General features: G+C 34.4%; 3 protein-coding genes across 5 annotated transcripts; 1 reads left to right on the top strand and 2 right to left on the bottom strand.

Annotated features, from left to right (window-relative positions):
- Nucleotides 1-544: 544 nt before the first annotated feature.
- LOC114185785 (UDP-glycosyltransferase 92A1) lies at nt 545-2503 on the bottom strand. The gene has a single exon (XM_028073701.1). It carries the CDS (start codon nt 2387-2389, stop codon nt 947-949), a length of 1443 nt encoding a protein of 480 aa, XP_027929502.1. The 5' UTR covers nt 2390-2503; the 3' UTR covers nt 545-946.
- Nucleotides 2504-5065: 2562 nt separating this feature from the next.
- Nucleotides 5066-9339, top strand: LOC114183392 (zinc transporter ZTP29). 2 transcript variants are annotated; one of them, XM_028070405.1, is made up of 13 exons: nt 5066-5289; nt 5637-5695; nt 5838-5930; nt 6040-6129; nt 6265-6346; nt 6783-6838; nt 6982-7038; nt 7258-7298; nt 7963-8030; nt 8350-8406; nt 8496-8613; nt 8961-9002; nt 9091-9339. In XM_028070405.1, exons 1-13 carry the CDS (start codon nt 5226-5228, stop codon nt 9113-9115), a joined length of 852 nt encoding a protein of 283 aa, XP_027926206.1. In that variant the 5' UTR covers nt 5066-5225; the 3' UTR covers nt 9116-9339. The 2 variants fall into 2 exon arrangements, with proteins under 2 accessions (XP_027926206.1, XP_027926207.1); XM_028070406.1 differs by having other exon boundaries at nt 5067-5289; nt 8961-9006.
- A 1829-nt stretch (nt 9340-11168) lies between these two features.
- LOC114185955 (IRK-interacting protein-like) lies at nt 11169-13605 on the bottom strand. Of its 2 annotated transcripts, none has more exons than XM_028073945.1 (2): nt 13043-13605; nt 11169-12806 (listed from the first exon to the last, which is right to left on the bottom strand). In XM_028073945.1, exons 1-2 carry the CDS (start codon nt 13283-13285, stop codon nt 11292-11294), a joined length of 1758 nt encoding a protein of 585 aa, XP_027929746.1. In that variant the 5' UTR covers nt 13286-13605; the 3' UTR covers nt 11169-11291. The 2 variants fall into 2 exon arrangements, with proteins under 2 accessions (XP_027929746.1, XP_027929747.1); XM_028073946.1 differs by having other exon boundaries at nt 13033-13272.
- Between the last annotated feature and the right edge of the window lie 1109 nt (nt 13606-14714).

The following is a 14714-nucleotide window of genomic DNA, read 5'->3' as shown; positions in this document are numbered from 1 at the left end:
TCAATGAACCGGAAACTCTGGCGACCTTGCTTCCTCTCTCTCGCTCGAAATGCTTTCTCACTTCGCACCCTCACTTTTCCCCTTTCTCTCTTCTTCACTTTCTCTCTCTAATTTACATTTAATTTCAGTTTCTTTTCTTTCCCACCGCACGTGCTAACTTACATTTTGATAATAAAAATTTAAAAAAATCGCTGCCACGTCACCATTATAAAAAACTTCTCCAATACTTTTGTTGAAATATCATTTTCCTTAATTAAAAACTTGTTTCACCGTTGCAACCACCCGTCAGATCTTGGTACCAAAGCCTAACATTTCTAAAACCATCAACAATGTTTTGACTTGCAGCAATCAGACAGAATTTAATACGCACATGCTCCACTTTATTGTGTATATATAGTTATATTTTTCGTTCCTAGTTTTTACAATTATATTTCCTTTTCATTCTTAGTTTTGACAATTATTTATCAGAAAATAAGGCAGAAAAAAATTTATAATATTGTTTTTAAGTAGTGACTAATATGTAAAAAAGAAAATTCTCATTATATATGCAAACATATAATTATATTCCTTCACCTCTGCGTTTTTAATTTTACCCTTCCCCTGGATCCAAAATGTCGGCACATCCAGTTATGTATGCATCTAAAAGAACAGAACCTTTTTTCTTTTTTTTCTGAATTAAAAACTTGCCACAATTCACCCCAATATCTTGGAACCTAACCTACACCTCCCAGGAATATCAACCTTATTTAGAGTCTCAGGAATCACAAACAGAACTTAGTACAACAACCGCAAAACATGTCAGAGGATAATCTCAGAGCCCAGATACAAACAAAATCGCGATTTTGTTGACCAAGCCAATGAGTTTATAACTCTTTACCTTGTTTAACTCATAGACAACACTGGTTGACATGAAAGCACATGAATTACTGTTTCAGAATGTTGTTTTTTAGGACAGAGCAGCAGATAAGAACTCATCCATGGCCTTAACAGAAGAACCCTTAAATCCATCTTCATCTTTCACAGCATCCCTAATCATATCCCTCACATAACCAGCTTTCTTCCTCATCGCAACCCCTTTCTCTGTCTCCTCCATCACCAAACCAATCTTCTCCGCAATATCCTCACACTTTACTTCACAACTCTTCCCTCTCGCAACTTCCACGCAAACCCCAACCTCTTCCTCCAACAACTTGCAGTTAAAAAACTGCTCCGCCGCCATCGGCCACCCCAGAATAGGCACCCCCTGACTCAGCGATTCCAGCACCGAGTTCCACCCGCAGTGGCTCAGAAACACCGAAACCGCAGAATGCGACAGAATCTCCAACTGGGGCGCCCAATCGCGAACCACCAAACCCTTCCCCGATTCCCGAACCCTCTCCACAAAACCCTCGGGTAACCATTCATCTTCTCTGAACTCCGAATTTATGTCGAACCCGATCGGCGGTCTCACAACCCAGATGAAACTCTTCCCACACCGTTCCAAGGCTTTACCTAACTCCATCATCTGCGAAGCGGATATCGTGTTCATGGAGCCGAAGCAAACAAAAATAACCGATTTGAAGGGTTTCGCGTCGAGCCATTCCGTGCAGAGCTTCGGGTTGATTCCGCCACCTTTCCCGCGCGAACCGGACCCCGCGAAAAGAATTGGTCCGATTGCCCATACTGGCCGGTTCAGTTTTCTTTTGAAGTACCCCAGTCCAACCGAGTCGAACTCGCGCACCGTGTTGAATAAAACCCCGTCCGAGTCGACCCACCCGGAGAGATTCTTCTGTTGGAACAACGACCACGCGTCAGAGCCATCAGCTTCTGCGATGTTATTCGGTAACTGCGTGCGGTGGATGTCACGCGCTTCGGGAAAATCCGGCAAGGTGAAATATTCTTGCGCTGGGTCGACGCGGCGGTGGGGGAGGTTAAGCCAGAGGGAGTAGTAACAGGCGAGGCCGTAGCCGCCACAGCCGCTGAAGATGACGTGGAAGGCACCAAGTTCTTTGGCAACGGCGGCGGTCCACCCGAAGAAGATGTCGGCGATGACGAGGAGCTTGCGGTTTTTGTTTTGTACGAGGATGCTGCGTAGGAGGTTTGTGAAGGCGGGTTTGAGAGTGGTGGAGGCTTGGATGAGTCGAATGACGAGGTTGTAGGGTATGGCGTCGGTGTTCTCTGTGTTGGGAGGGAGACCGTGTTGGGAGGGAGTGAAAGGGATTTCTGAAAGAGTGATGGAAGAGTTTGGTGGAAGAGACGATCTTAGCTTGCGTATGTTGAGTGAGGTGTTAACAATGGTGATGTGATACTTCTGTGTTTTCTCTAAGTGCAGGGCCAATGCAAGGAAAGGGATGATGTGTCCTTGGGCCATGAACGGGAACAGCAAAACCTCTTCTTTTTCTTCTGCCATTTTCTTTCTTTGGAGCTTCTTTCTTTCTTTCTTCCACACTTTTTGCGTCAATTTCTGTCAAAAGAAAGCCAACTAACTGTTTTGACGATCGAAGTGGTTACGTGTTTGAACAACATTGCTTATTTTAGTCTTCTGCTATATAACTACTTTTTTTAATAAAATATTATATTTCGATAAAATATTAATTTATACCAAAACCTGACCAACCAAATAAGAAAATAAATAAACAGTTAGTTAGTGGTCGTAAGTGGCTGCCAAAACTACTACGAGTCTCGCGTTTGGCATGTGACGTTTGGTCATTTAACTTTCAATGGCTTAAAACGATTAGTACAATGAAATGGTAATTGAACTTTCTAGTATTTCTATGTCTCATCAAAATTGTGAAGATTATCTCATTTGTAAACAATCAATAAATGCTTCTAAATCACACATGCATATGAAAGTTATAGGTTTGTTACATGTTGCATATTCTTATGTGTGTGGTCCTTTTGAAGTGTCTTTATTATGGCCAAACAATTATTTTATTTCTTTTGTAGATGAATATAGTTGCATGACATGGTTATACTTGATAAAACTAAGATAGATGTGTTTAAGTTTAAAAAGAAAAACAAATTATGGTTGAAAATTCTTAAAATTGTTCAAAACTTATACATTCTCAATTTTTAATTAAACATCAATAATTTATATAATGATTGAGGTGTTACTTGTTACATTATCACACTATATTAGTGATTGAAATATAGCTTGTCAAATTATCTTATACTTGATTAAATTTTAAAGAAGATATCAATAAATATGGAAAGACATATATGCATTAGTACAAAATACATATATTAATTCAGTTCAGAAACATATATTATATCATTTTACAATCGATTTAATATGTACTGATGTAATATGTCAAAGATATAATAGATTAATTACGCAACTAATTTTTAATATATACTCATATTATATCGATTATGGACAACCAATTAAATACCTTTCAAAAAAAATGAAATAAAAATATGTTTTTGAAAGATATTTCAATAGATTAAGACTCATGATTGATCTAATACCTTTCTAATGCAATCAAATAATTGTTTTCTTTTATCTAAAACATTTTTCCTTTTATTTTTTTCATGTTTATTACAACAAAATAATGGAAGTTTTAGGCGAAAAAAAGATGTAATATATGAAAAGAAAATGTCTAACAATTGTCAATAATATGTACAATAAATAAACAAAATTGAGTTAAAAAAAAATCATATTGTTGCTGACAATTTGATAAATATTCACCCAAAAGTAATTCCATAAAACTCATTTTAAATATTCAATTTCTTGTGAACTGTATAACATTGAAATTGTTTTTTATGATGAAGAGAAAACTTTATGAGGGGGTTAATTCACTATTGGTTGAATAAAAAAATCCAGTAACAATCAAATCAAACTCAAGATGAAAGAACATAATATGATAATATGATACCGAAACAAAAAATCATTAGACAAATAAAGTTAACTGTTTTTTATAAATAAATTTACCATTGTATAGCTGTGAAACGATCTAACAAATTCATTTAACATAAACCAAAATCATCCAACGCAAACCATATTTAAAATTATTTTTTGAATTAAACCAAATTGTTTCTTAATAATCTACTTAACCGGTTTTGAAAATGTTTGAAAAGAGTATTAAAGTATTTTTCTGCGAAGGTATAGAGTAAAATAATTTATTAATATAATCTCAAGATTCTAACTAGTGATTTATTTATTGCAAAAGAGTAATATACCGACATAGACTAGAGTGAAACTGAATATATTAAAAAAATAAAAGGAATAATCCATTTTGTTGCTTTCAGCTTTCCACTTGAAAACATTTTCAATTTTCTTCTCTTGCTTTGTTTTCACGCCGTTTTCAAATTAATAAAATAAGTATAGTAAAAACTATCCATAATTTTATAATAAAATAATTTGTTTTCATTTTTAATTTAATTTATATGTTGTTTTTTAATTATTCTATATTATAAATCATTTTTTTAAAAATATATTAATCCTATCAAAATACTTGTTATAAAGTAGATAAATTTAATTTGTAAAATAGTCTGAGTTTAATCAACAGTGTATTTTTTTAAAAGTTACCCAATTAAAGAAAACAAACTTAATTAAGTCGTTATTAAATTTTTGTTTTTGTTGTCTATATCTTAAAAAATTTCTTAGTTAACATTTGTTAATTTAGCGGTGTGGTTGTTAACTAAATAATTTGACTGTTATCTCATCATTTTACTTTCAACACATATAATTTTATAATTTATTCTACAATTTATAATTTTATTAAATTATAAATTAAGTAAAATGGAAAAATAATGGTCCCATTGGTTAATAGTTATATTACTTAATTCATAGAAAAATCAAACGATATATTTTCTGAAAAATTTTAAATACTTAATAAATCATAAAATTTAATAAAAATTCAAGAGTTTCCAAATTTATTTATTAGAGCGTTGATTTTTACAAATTAGTGATCATTGTGGATATTTTTTTCGTGAGCAATGACGTTTATGTTGATTAAAGAATAGTTATGTTATGATTGTTTTTTCAACCCTGCATTTATTTATCAAAATACACCTCGAATTAAACGGAAAAGTAAATACTAGTTTAACATAAAATAAAAATAAAATATTAAAATATATATACGGCGTGGTTCATTCATGGGTAAGGGTGAGTCCAGTGAGTGGGTGTGTCATCATCATCACTGGCTTCTGTTTCTGAAAATTAGTTCATAAGAATCGTTTAATTAGGTCACCCAATCGAATAGAACCCTAACGCTAAATTCACCCGACATTGTTGAGGTTGAGGCATGGATTCTCAGGTTGCAGTAGCTCTTGCTCTTTCACTTGTTGGTGGTGTCAGCACTTCTCTCGGTACATTTCTCGGCTCTTTCACTTAGCTTCACCGTTCCTATTGTGTCATGCATTGTAAGTTTAGAACTATTGGTGAGTCAGTGAAGTCTCTTGGATTGCTGATTGTTGTTTCAGTTGCTTATTTGTTGTGTTATTGTCGCAAACCTGTTGCAGACTGTTTTTCACACTTTCAGAATACTAATTGTTATTTCAATTGGTCATTTTTCTATTTATTTATGTTAGTTCCTGCCCTTGATGAAAGCTTATCCTCAGTTGTTTTCTATCCATTTGTCTTTTGAGTTTGAAGTGTATTTTCGTTGCGTTTTTTTGTGCGTAATTGTAATAAGTTGTTGGTTGTTGTGAAACAGGTGCGCTTTTTGTGATTGTCAATCAAACTCCCAATTTGAAGATGCTCGGGTTACTACAGGTGGTTTTAGTGTTTTTTTTTTTTTTTTAAGTTACTAGAATGTATTGATTGATTTATAATCATTATACCCCTCTGTTTCTAAATTCCATTTGTTGGTTAGTTTACTCAAGTATGCTTTCTGAAATTATTCCACTTCATGAAGGGTTTTGCTGCTGGTTTGATGCTCAGCATATCGTTCTTTGATTTGGCTCACAATGCTTTGAACTCACTGGGCTTCTTGAAAGGCAACCTTTGGGTAGGATGTGTGCTTCTGCCACCATCATAAAGTAGCAATAGTTTATTCTTTTGTTTTGTCTTCTTTCCTAGTAGTTCTGAGCAATTGTTTTATCTTCTCATTCATGTAGTTTTTTGCTGGGGTGATATTCTTTGGTGTTGTGGCCAGTTTTATCCCAGAGCCAACTCTTGCTCCCACTTCTGATGTCAAGGGCAGAAAGGTTTTTAATGAACTTGTTCTTACAAATAACTGCTGCCTCTGTAATGTTGATTTTGCAAAGTGGCATTGGGGCTGCTATGTATAATATCTACATAGATATATATTTTGATAGATGTGATGACATGCTTGAAATTAGAAAAATGGAGATGAAGGAGGCAAGGATACTATGAAAAAGCATCGCCGGCAGGTTTTATTCAGTGGAATTGTTACAGCCGTAGGTACGTTTGTGATGTGAACCCTTTGTCTGGGTACTTTCAAACCTATACTTTTCTTACAAGGCAGTTCTTTCTGGAACAAAAATATTAGAGAAATATGAAAATTAATTTTCTTTTTGAATTTCTCGGAGTTTGGTATTCAGTAGTTAAAAGTTCTTTGTGAGACCTGATCAACTTCAATTCAGTAGGTATGATTGTGATGTGAACCCTTTGTCTGGGTACTTTCAAACCTATGTTTTTCTTACAATGCAGTTCTTTCTGGAACAAAAATATTTGAGAAATATGAAAGTAATTTTCTTTTGAATTTCTCGGAGTTTGGTATTCAGTAGTTAAAAGTTCCTTTTGAGACTTGATCAACTTCAATTCTCACTTTTCTTTTTCTCTTAGTTTTCACTGTTCATTGAGTTCTCTGTTACTTTTTTTTTTGTGCATTTACTAGGCATAAGTTTGCACAATTTTCCAGAAGGAATGGCAGTGTTCCTTGGATCCATGAAGGTATATGAACTTATTGATTGCATGTGCATATTGATCTGTCACATTATATCATTAATTGTTGAAGCAATACTCATGTTACATCCTCCCTGATATACTTGTTAATGTCATGTCAATTTGATGTTTGTGATACGCTTTTTCAACAGGGCCTCCGTGTTGGCATCAACTTGGCATTGGCCATTGCTTTGCACAATATCCCAGAGGTATAAACTTTCTTTTTGTGATGAAACTTGTTTACTCCAGATACAGTTAAATTAATAACGAAGTAATTCCTTATAATCCTCGATGCTTTTTTTGTCTTTATATTATTTTTTCATTTTTTTTAAGTTTGACATCTTTTACTATCCACATTATAATCTGAAAAAAATAAATTAAAATGCTGTATATGTTTTATTGTAATTTATCGATGTTTTGTTTTGTAGGGTGTTGCTGTTGCACTACCTGTTTATTTTGCGACACAAAGGTAATAATGATCTTAAGGGCTCTTGTTGGTTCTAGTATTTGTTGTAATTACATTTGACAAATTACAGTGGTTATATTCAAGCGTAAAGGGTTTATGTCCTATATACTCTGGCTGAAAAATGCGCATGAAATATTGATTCATACATATAAAAACAGACACTAGAGGGAAAATATTGCTCTGAGTAGATGATTCTGGAATTGTTATCTCAATTTTTTGCGCTGATGTATATGATTAATATTTTAGGTTTATTTATTTATGTCCAGTAGTGGTCGTAGTGTCTGATGGTGAGAATAGAGAGGATGGCTATTTTTGTGAACCAAAACCTTTCATTTTGTGGCGATAATGCTATGTAGTTTTACGGTAGAAGGTTTTTTTTTTTCTGTTCACTTTCTCTGCAACAGAAAAAGAGACTAACCTAAGGTCAAGAAGCTTGAGGGTATTTTTTGATTTAAATGATAGTACCTATATATACAAATCATGATAAATTCTTATGAAAATTGGGTTACAGTGTATATTTGCAAATCTTGATGTCCTTCTGTGGTATAATAACTGCTGGAATAATTGCTTAATCTGAAATGTTGATTCTTGTTGCTATGTTAAATGAATTTGTGCAAATAACCATGTTAAATTGAATAATAACCTTTTTATTCTGGATGTATTCTAGTAAATGGCAGGCATTCAAATTAGCATCACTTTCTGGCTTTGCTGAACCCCTGGGAGTGATAATTGTAGGTATATCATCTGATGTATGTTGCTTAGCCCAATAGACTTTGATTTTCTTTTTAAAGAACCTGAAAGCAAGAATTAAAGTGATGTGGTATTATAACAATGAAGAAGCATGTCATGCTTCAATATTAGGGATCAGGTAGGGTATGCGTTACGCAGTTCAAGTGTTCGACCTTATCCATTGAATCTCTATCTGTACTATAGAGTTGGATTTTATGTTTTAATTATGTACATTCATTATATTGTTGGCACTCAAGATTTCTTAGATATATGTTTGAATTGTGTAGTCAAACTAATTGTGATGATTTATTTTCTCTCACTGTAGCCTATCTATTCCCTAGCAGCTTAAGCCCTGAGATTCTGGAAGGTTTACTCGGATCAGGTATGCAATGATACAGGATCTAGATGTCACGATGAGATTTTTAGAATGTACGTTATTGTCCAGATTTATTCTATGATGATTAATTACAGTTGGTGGAGTTATGGCTTTTTTGACGCTTCATGAAATGTTGCCTCTGGCTTTTGATTATGCCGGACAGAAGCAATCTGTTAAGGCTGTCTTTTTGGGGATGGCTTTCATGTCTGCAAGGTCAGAATCTCATTTCTGATGAAATAGTTTCTCAAGAGCTGAGGATATATTTTCTTTTATTATTGCTACGTAGGGAAGATCTTTAATGCATATAAGTGCTCACTGTCACATTTCTATCTATCAAAGAGAGTAAATTAATATGCATATTAATTAGCAACTCGTAATAAGAATCAATAGTGTTCTTGTGGATGTGCAGACAACAGTAGGTCTTTAGTATCTTCCTTTCTAAAATGTTAGTGTTACCAGATTTGGTACAAACACGTCAAAACATTATTTTTAGACCTTTTGTATCTCTATCACCTTTCTGCTGTTGAGTTCTTATCTGGTTAATATTGCTGAATGTGCAGCCTGTATTTTCTAAGTATCAGCTTACCTGAGGACTTGAGCTTGTAGGTGGGAAAAACTTCTTCTCTTTTCTGAATGTCACTATTTCAAGTCTCATTGTGACGTGTCTCATGATTCTATCATTGGTTGCAGCAAAATTCCTTCAGAAGGGGTCTGAGAGTGCGAAAGGAACAGTAATGCACAGTTAATCTGTCTAGGATAGCAATCAATCAGACATCAGTGTAGAGGGATGCATTCCACCTATGATTGTGGATTTTCCTATAGACTAATGTACAAAAAAACAAGAATAAGATTATCCCCCTTTGATTCTTTAACCGAACCACCTTGTATACTGTGTATCATCAACGAAGATTGGACTTTTAAAATTGCACAATTTGCTGATACTGTGTTGTGTTAATACATTTCGGCATTGGGTTACAACGCCCAGTCACAACATAAATTCGAATGTTAACGAGCACTAAATATATCATTTTGATATCAAGCATTTAATTTCTTAATTCTAAAGTAGGCTTATTGAACAATGCTAGCAAAATTGAAGCATTATATTCTAAAATAAGTGCTCCCCTCACGGCAAGCATGTATTGAGTAACAATGGTGAAGGACTTCACTCTAAAGGAAACACCATAGTATATGTACAAAATATACTTCATCTTTGTTTATAAACAAACAAATAAAATCAAATTAACTTACTATTTCTATCAATTCCTACATTACAAAATTTTATGCACAAATCACATTAATAAATATTTCCTTAATTTTTTTTTCTCAATTGATTCCTCTCAAATTCCCTTTCTATCCTAGCAAAATGCTAGTGAAATAAGATGTGAATTCCGTTTAGTATATCTCAGCTTGTGACCAGTGGTTGTGGAAACTTTTAAAACAAATACGATGGTTGAACCAATGATATTTTTAAAAGAATATAAATTACCACGTTGAGACTTTTAATACATGATATGCCAGAATGTAAAAACACAAAAAAACAAAAATCAAAAGTAACACTCATGATGCTTTTAACAAAAAAATGTAAAAAAATAATCCCTATCAATTTTTTTCTTCTTACTTTATAAAAGTGGAGTCAGGTTTAAGATATGATTCTAATTTTTATTATTTATTTTTTCTTACGAGAAGCCAAATTCTCTGTGAACTAACAAATATTGATTATTTTTAGGAAGAGTGGACCAAATTAAAAACTCATTCATGGTCCCTAATAGATTTTCCGCGAGGAATCTTTCACCATTTACGATGTTCCTTATCATATCTCTCTTGAGAGCAGCTTTTTTTCCCAATCTGTCATCTTTCTCCCTCTGCTTCATCAGAAAACTCAAGTCCGTTTAACAAAATGTTCTTTGTTTATTAGTATCATTCTCTCTTGTTACCATGACCCCACTTTTGAATTTAAAATAATACACACATCACCCTTCCCCAATATGCAACTTCGTCATTTAAATTCTTAATCGCTAACAGTAACAGAAAAATGTAAAATGATTCTCAGCTACTCTTGTTCATAATATTAATTGCAACAGGTAATTGAATTGTTTTGGACTAAGTTTCTTAATATATGCTTTCTTTTATTTGTGAGCAAAGATGTTAAGCAAAAATAAATATAGAATATAATAAAGAAGAGTTTATTTATAAATAGCATTTTTATATGGAAGTAAATAAGAGAATAAAATGAAAATATAAAGCTAAAAGTGAGTTCAAATATATATATATATATATATATATATATATATATATATATATATATATATATATATATATATATATATATATTAGTTACTTGAAAATAATGACAACGAAAATGAATATGCCCTATTACCTTTTTCTTTTATGAGTTTGTTATATTTAAAATATAAAAGCTGATAAATCAAACTTATCATATAGATTAGATGAGATTAGGATAATAAGTTAACATATTAAGAAGTAATTCTTTGTTTGATTGGAGAACCAAATTTTTGTTACCTAAAATCAAACATCTTTTGACTAAACTCTGTTTGACAAGTGTTTTTCATTCTCTTGAATTTGAAAACTAATGTAGAAAGATCATCTATTAATGAGAGTAAAGTCGGTAAGTGAATAAAAAACTAAGGAATGAAAAATATAAATAAGGAGAGTGAATCTAAGTTGATCCTATATGAGCATTCTATTATATTATTTTGTGAATCAACCTCCTCATTATACAGCACCCAGAATTTGGTTAGTAACAGGTGTAATCATTTTGAACGATCATTCATTATTACTGCATACATTTGGATAGTTACAAACTTACTTAAAGAAAGGAGAATGAACTATAATAAACAGTGAAATTAAACCAATCTCCAAGTTACATTAGTTTAGGGTGCAGATTTGTGCCTGCAAATAACTCTACACCTCAAGATCCTATCCTGAACATAGAAGCCTGGCACCACCATGATCTTAACCCTGTTTGAACCTTGTGATCTCTGTCTATCAGCAACCAGATCTTCCATAAAGTGAGGATCAAAGCTTCTGTTCTCTTCAACCCTTAAAATTCCCAATGAAGGGTTGAAAGAAAAGGCCAACAAATGTAGCAACCATATGCACTTTGCTGCCACAAAGAAAGCCTGAAGGAGTTGTTCAGGCCAAGGCCTAGTCCAATTCAGTGTAGTGATGATGCAACTCATTTTCTGGTCACAGAATTTACTAAACTCTTCACTGTAATACTTAGTCCCCTTTCTCAGCACCTCGTTCCAGCTCAAATTCCTAAGTGCAACAAACGATGAGAATTGTGCTTGACGATGCTGTCGAGGGTCTAAGAATTTTGTGCAGCCATTCTTCTGGAACACACTGTTCTCAAAGTCTTGGTAGAAGGCCTGGTTTATGAAGGCTTCAAAATGGTATAAAACTGCCTTTGAGTATTTGGAATTCAAGGAGAGTCTATATGGTTGGAGGAGCAAGTTCAAGTTGTCCATCAAAGATTGATCATTTTCTTCAATCTGGCATATAAGGGTCTTGCAGAATTGCTTCACTGATAACCTTGATTCTGACACTATCTGCAAGAAGCCCTCAACCATAACATCCTCACTCACAGGCATCAAATTTTCCCCATTTCCATCAAAGGGTGTTCCTCTATGGGGAGAGTTGTTAAACTTTTCAGAATGTGTGGTTTCTTTGCTGAGAATTGCTTGCCTCAAAGCTTTCTTCAACTCTTCACAGTAACTCTCCAAGTACTCAAGCTTTTGTTTCAGGTCCCCCAGAGAAGATCTCATCTCAGAAACTTCCATCAAAGCAGCATCTCTACTCTCATTTGCCTCCATCAGTTCCCTCTTCAGTGCCTCAACCGACATTACTCTCATGTCCTTGAGAACCTGAGAGACTTCCTCAGATTCTGTTCTTGCCGGGGAACTCACATTCTTATGCTTCTTCTTGAACTTAGGGAACAACCAGGAAATCACACCTTTACTTTTTGGCTGGGTTTGAAAAGAAGCATGAGAATCTGTGAGGGGGACAACAATGTTGGAACTCCTATTGTTCCTTGTGTTCTCATATTCAGTAGTTATGACAGCAGGATTGCACCTATTGCAGGAAGACAAAGGCCTCAAATCCCCCGAACTGTTTCTCCTCCTGGATTTGAAGTAGTCATTTGCAGGCGATGTTTGAAGAACAGTGATATGATTTGTACAAGAACCACTCACAGATTTGGCATCATCAGCAGGACACATGTGAGAATCATGGTTGCCAAATCCAAAAGGTAGCCCCTTTCTTGAACTTGATTTCTCCTTGTAATCTGAGGGAGCCATGCTGTTCCCTCCATCTACACCATTCTCATCCCAACTTTCTGATACTGTTCTACTCCTTGTTGGGTTCTGATGTGCCTCGTCTTCATAACTCTGCCAACGATTCTATCGTTTAGAGACCAATTGTTCAACATAAAAGAAGAAGCTAGACAGAGCAAAAGTCCTAAAAAGTTGAGTACTTGAGGCACAATTTTTAATGTTTCCATGAAAAGCTAAAAGAAAAAGGTCAAACCCAATTCTCGTTTTATGTTTTCATTTCAATATATTTCATGCATAGTGTAAAAAGTGATGAATGCCAAAAAATAATGAAGCAAATTACATATTCTTACTGGTGTGAAAACAGGGTAATCTTGGGCAGAGAAGTGAGAAGCAGGGGAAGGTGAAGGGAATCTAACGTTGGTTGTGCCTGGGCTACTTCCTTGCGTTAATGCAGCATGAAGGGCTCTTAGTTCCACTGCTTTGGCTATGGCGGTTTGAATTTCTTCCCTTGTTATGTCAGGGTTGTTGCCGTTGACGCTTTGGTTGTTATGGCTCTGTAAACTTTTTGCAGTTGCAGTTGCAGTTGCAGCCATGAGGCACAACAGAGGAAAGAACAGAGTGGAGCATGTAATGTAAATGCCGAGAAGATAATATATGCACTATAATAATATTGATATCCTTGAAAATTTTAATAGACAAGTGAAAAAGAACAAAACGGGTTTTCAAGTGGTGGGATCCAACGGCTGGATTTGGTTTGATGGCTATTATTTATCTGTGGTAAGAATGAGATATTGGAGAAGCAGAGGTATACAAAGGGTCACGTCTCAAACCCAATGAAGTGAGCTTTGTCTCTGTTCTCGTAAGAAAACTAATGGTGAGCACATGTGAAGAGCAGAGAGAGATAGGAGTAATTTTCCTTTTTGGTACAAGAGTTTGAGATAAGTAACTTTTAACCACATAATCATGTTTTCTTATTTATATCTAAGGGTACATGATGTGTGTGTGTTTGGTTAAGCATCTTGAAATGTTGGTTCCATGTTAAGCCAAAAGTTACCATTTGTAGTTTTTGCATTCTTGGTTAGTTTGCTGTCAAAAAATTGAGAATACATACATCGGAAAAGTCAATCTAAACTCACTGATAAATTTTCATTTTTTGATTTTGTCACTTTGAAAGTGATTTACTTGGCATTGGTCTACACCAAAGATTACACCTTTTTGACTCTGGGTGCATCGCAGCACTGTGAATTGAGTTTACCTAAATGCCCACACGTTAGGAAAATTACCAGAAAGCTGAATTAGGTGGTAATGGGAAGTTCCATTTCTTCCACTATATATGCTGCCTCATCATACCTAAGCTGAAGTAGTGTTCAGCTTTCAATTTGGAGACTTTTTCAACCTAGTGTTGCTTTAACACTCATTTACCTTTCGAGTGTAATCGTGACTTCAATATGTTGCCTGCTACAAAGAACTGTTCAAAAAGCCATCAAACACTTCACTTGCTCCTTATATGACAGTGATGAGGAGTAGGTGAATGAAAAATTTAGCTAAATGTCTTAACCCCAGAAGAAGAATAGTGAGGTTAAAACACTGTTTAACATAATTAGGTAAAGAAGATTATATCCATTATTTTTAAAGTTTAGAAACGGATTTGAATTTGTCGTCCAATCATTTATTCCATGCAATCTTGGTGACCCTTCATGAAAATTAAGATGGTAAACCTGTCAATGGAACCAAAGGTCATTGGGAATTTTCAAAACTGGAAAACCAATAAGCTAATTCATGTGTTGACCTCAAATTTGAGCAGTTAAAGGTGTTTATGATGCAGAGATAGGGAAAGTAATGTTACATTATGTTGTGTATTTTTGTTTCACATTTGATCAGCATTAGAGAGTTGAAGTGGGTGAGGTTAATATTGTCCAAGCAGTGGAAGTGATATTGAGCCGTGCAAGGGTTCAGTTTTTTGGGCCAAAAGAAGGAAAATAAGCAAAAGGTTGAAAAGAATCCAAAAACTTGCAGACAAGG

Source organism: Vigna unguiculata, chromosome 5, assembly GCF_004118075.2.
Source record: "Vigna unguiculata cultivar IT97K-499-35 chromosome 5, ASM411807v1, whole genome shotgun sequence".
NCBI classification, from domain to species: domain Eukaryota; kingdom Viridiplantae; phylum Streptophyta; class Magnoliopsida; order Fabales; family Fabaceae; genus Vigna; species Vigna unguiculata.
The sequence above is the reverse complement of the archived record's forward strand: the minus strand, read 5'-3'. Positions and strand labels throughout refer to the sequence as shown.

What these genes read in the sequence shown, in the direction of transcription:
- LOC114185955 (XM_028073945.1), bottom strand. Translation starts at nt 13,285, where the DNA reads ATGGCTGCAACTGCAACTGCAACTGCAAAAAGTTTACAGAGCCATAAC. An exon ending in ATTACCCTGTTTTCACACCA is followed by an intron (nt 12,807 to 13,042) that starts GTAAGAATATGT and finishes AATCGTTGGCAG; the next exon opens with AGTTATGAAGACGAGGCACA.
- LOC114183392 (XM_028070405.1), top strand. Translation starts at nt 5,226, where the DNA reads ATGGATTCTCAGGTTGCAGTAGCTCTTGCTCTTTCACTTGTTGGTGGT. An exon ending in AGATGCTCGGGTTACTACAG is followed by an intron (nt 5,696 to 5,837) that starts GTGGTTTTAGTG and finishes CACTTCATGAAG; the next exon opens with GGTTTTGCTGCTGGTTTGAT. An exon ending in TGTTCCTTGGATCCATGAAG is followed by an intron (nt 6,839 to 6,981) that starts GTATATGAACTT and finishes CTTTTTCAACAG; the next exon opens with GGCCTCCGTGTTGGCATCAA.
- LOC114185785 (XM_028073701.1), bottom strand. Translation starts at nt 2,389, where the DNA reads ATGGCAGAAGAAAAAGAAGAGGTTTTGCTGTTCCCGTTCATGGCCCAA.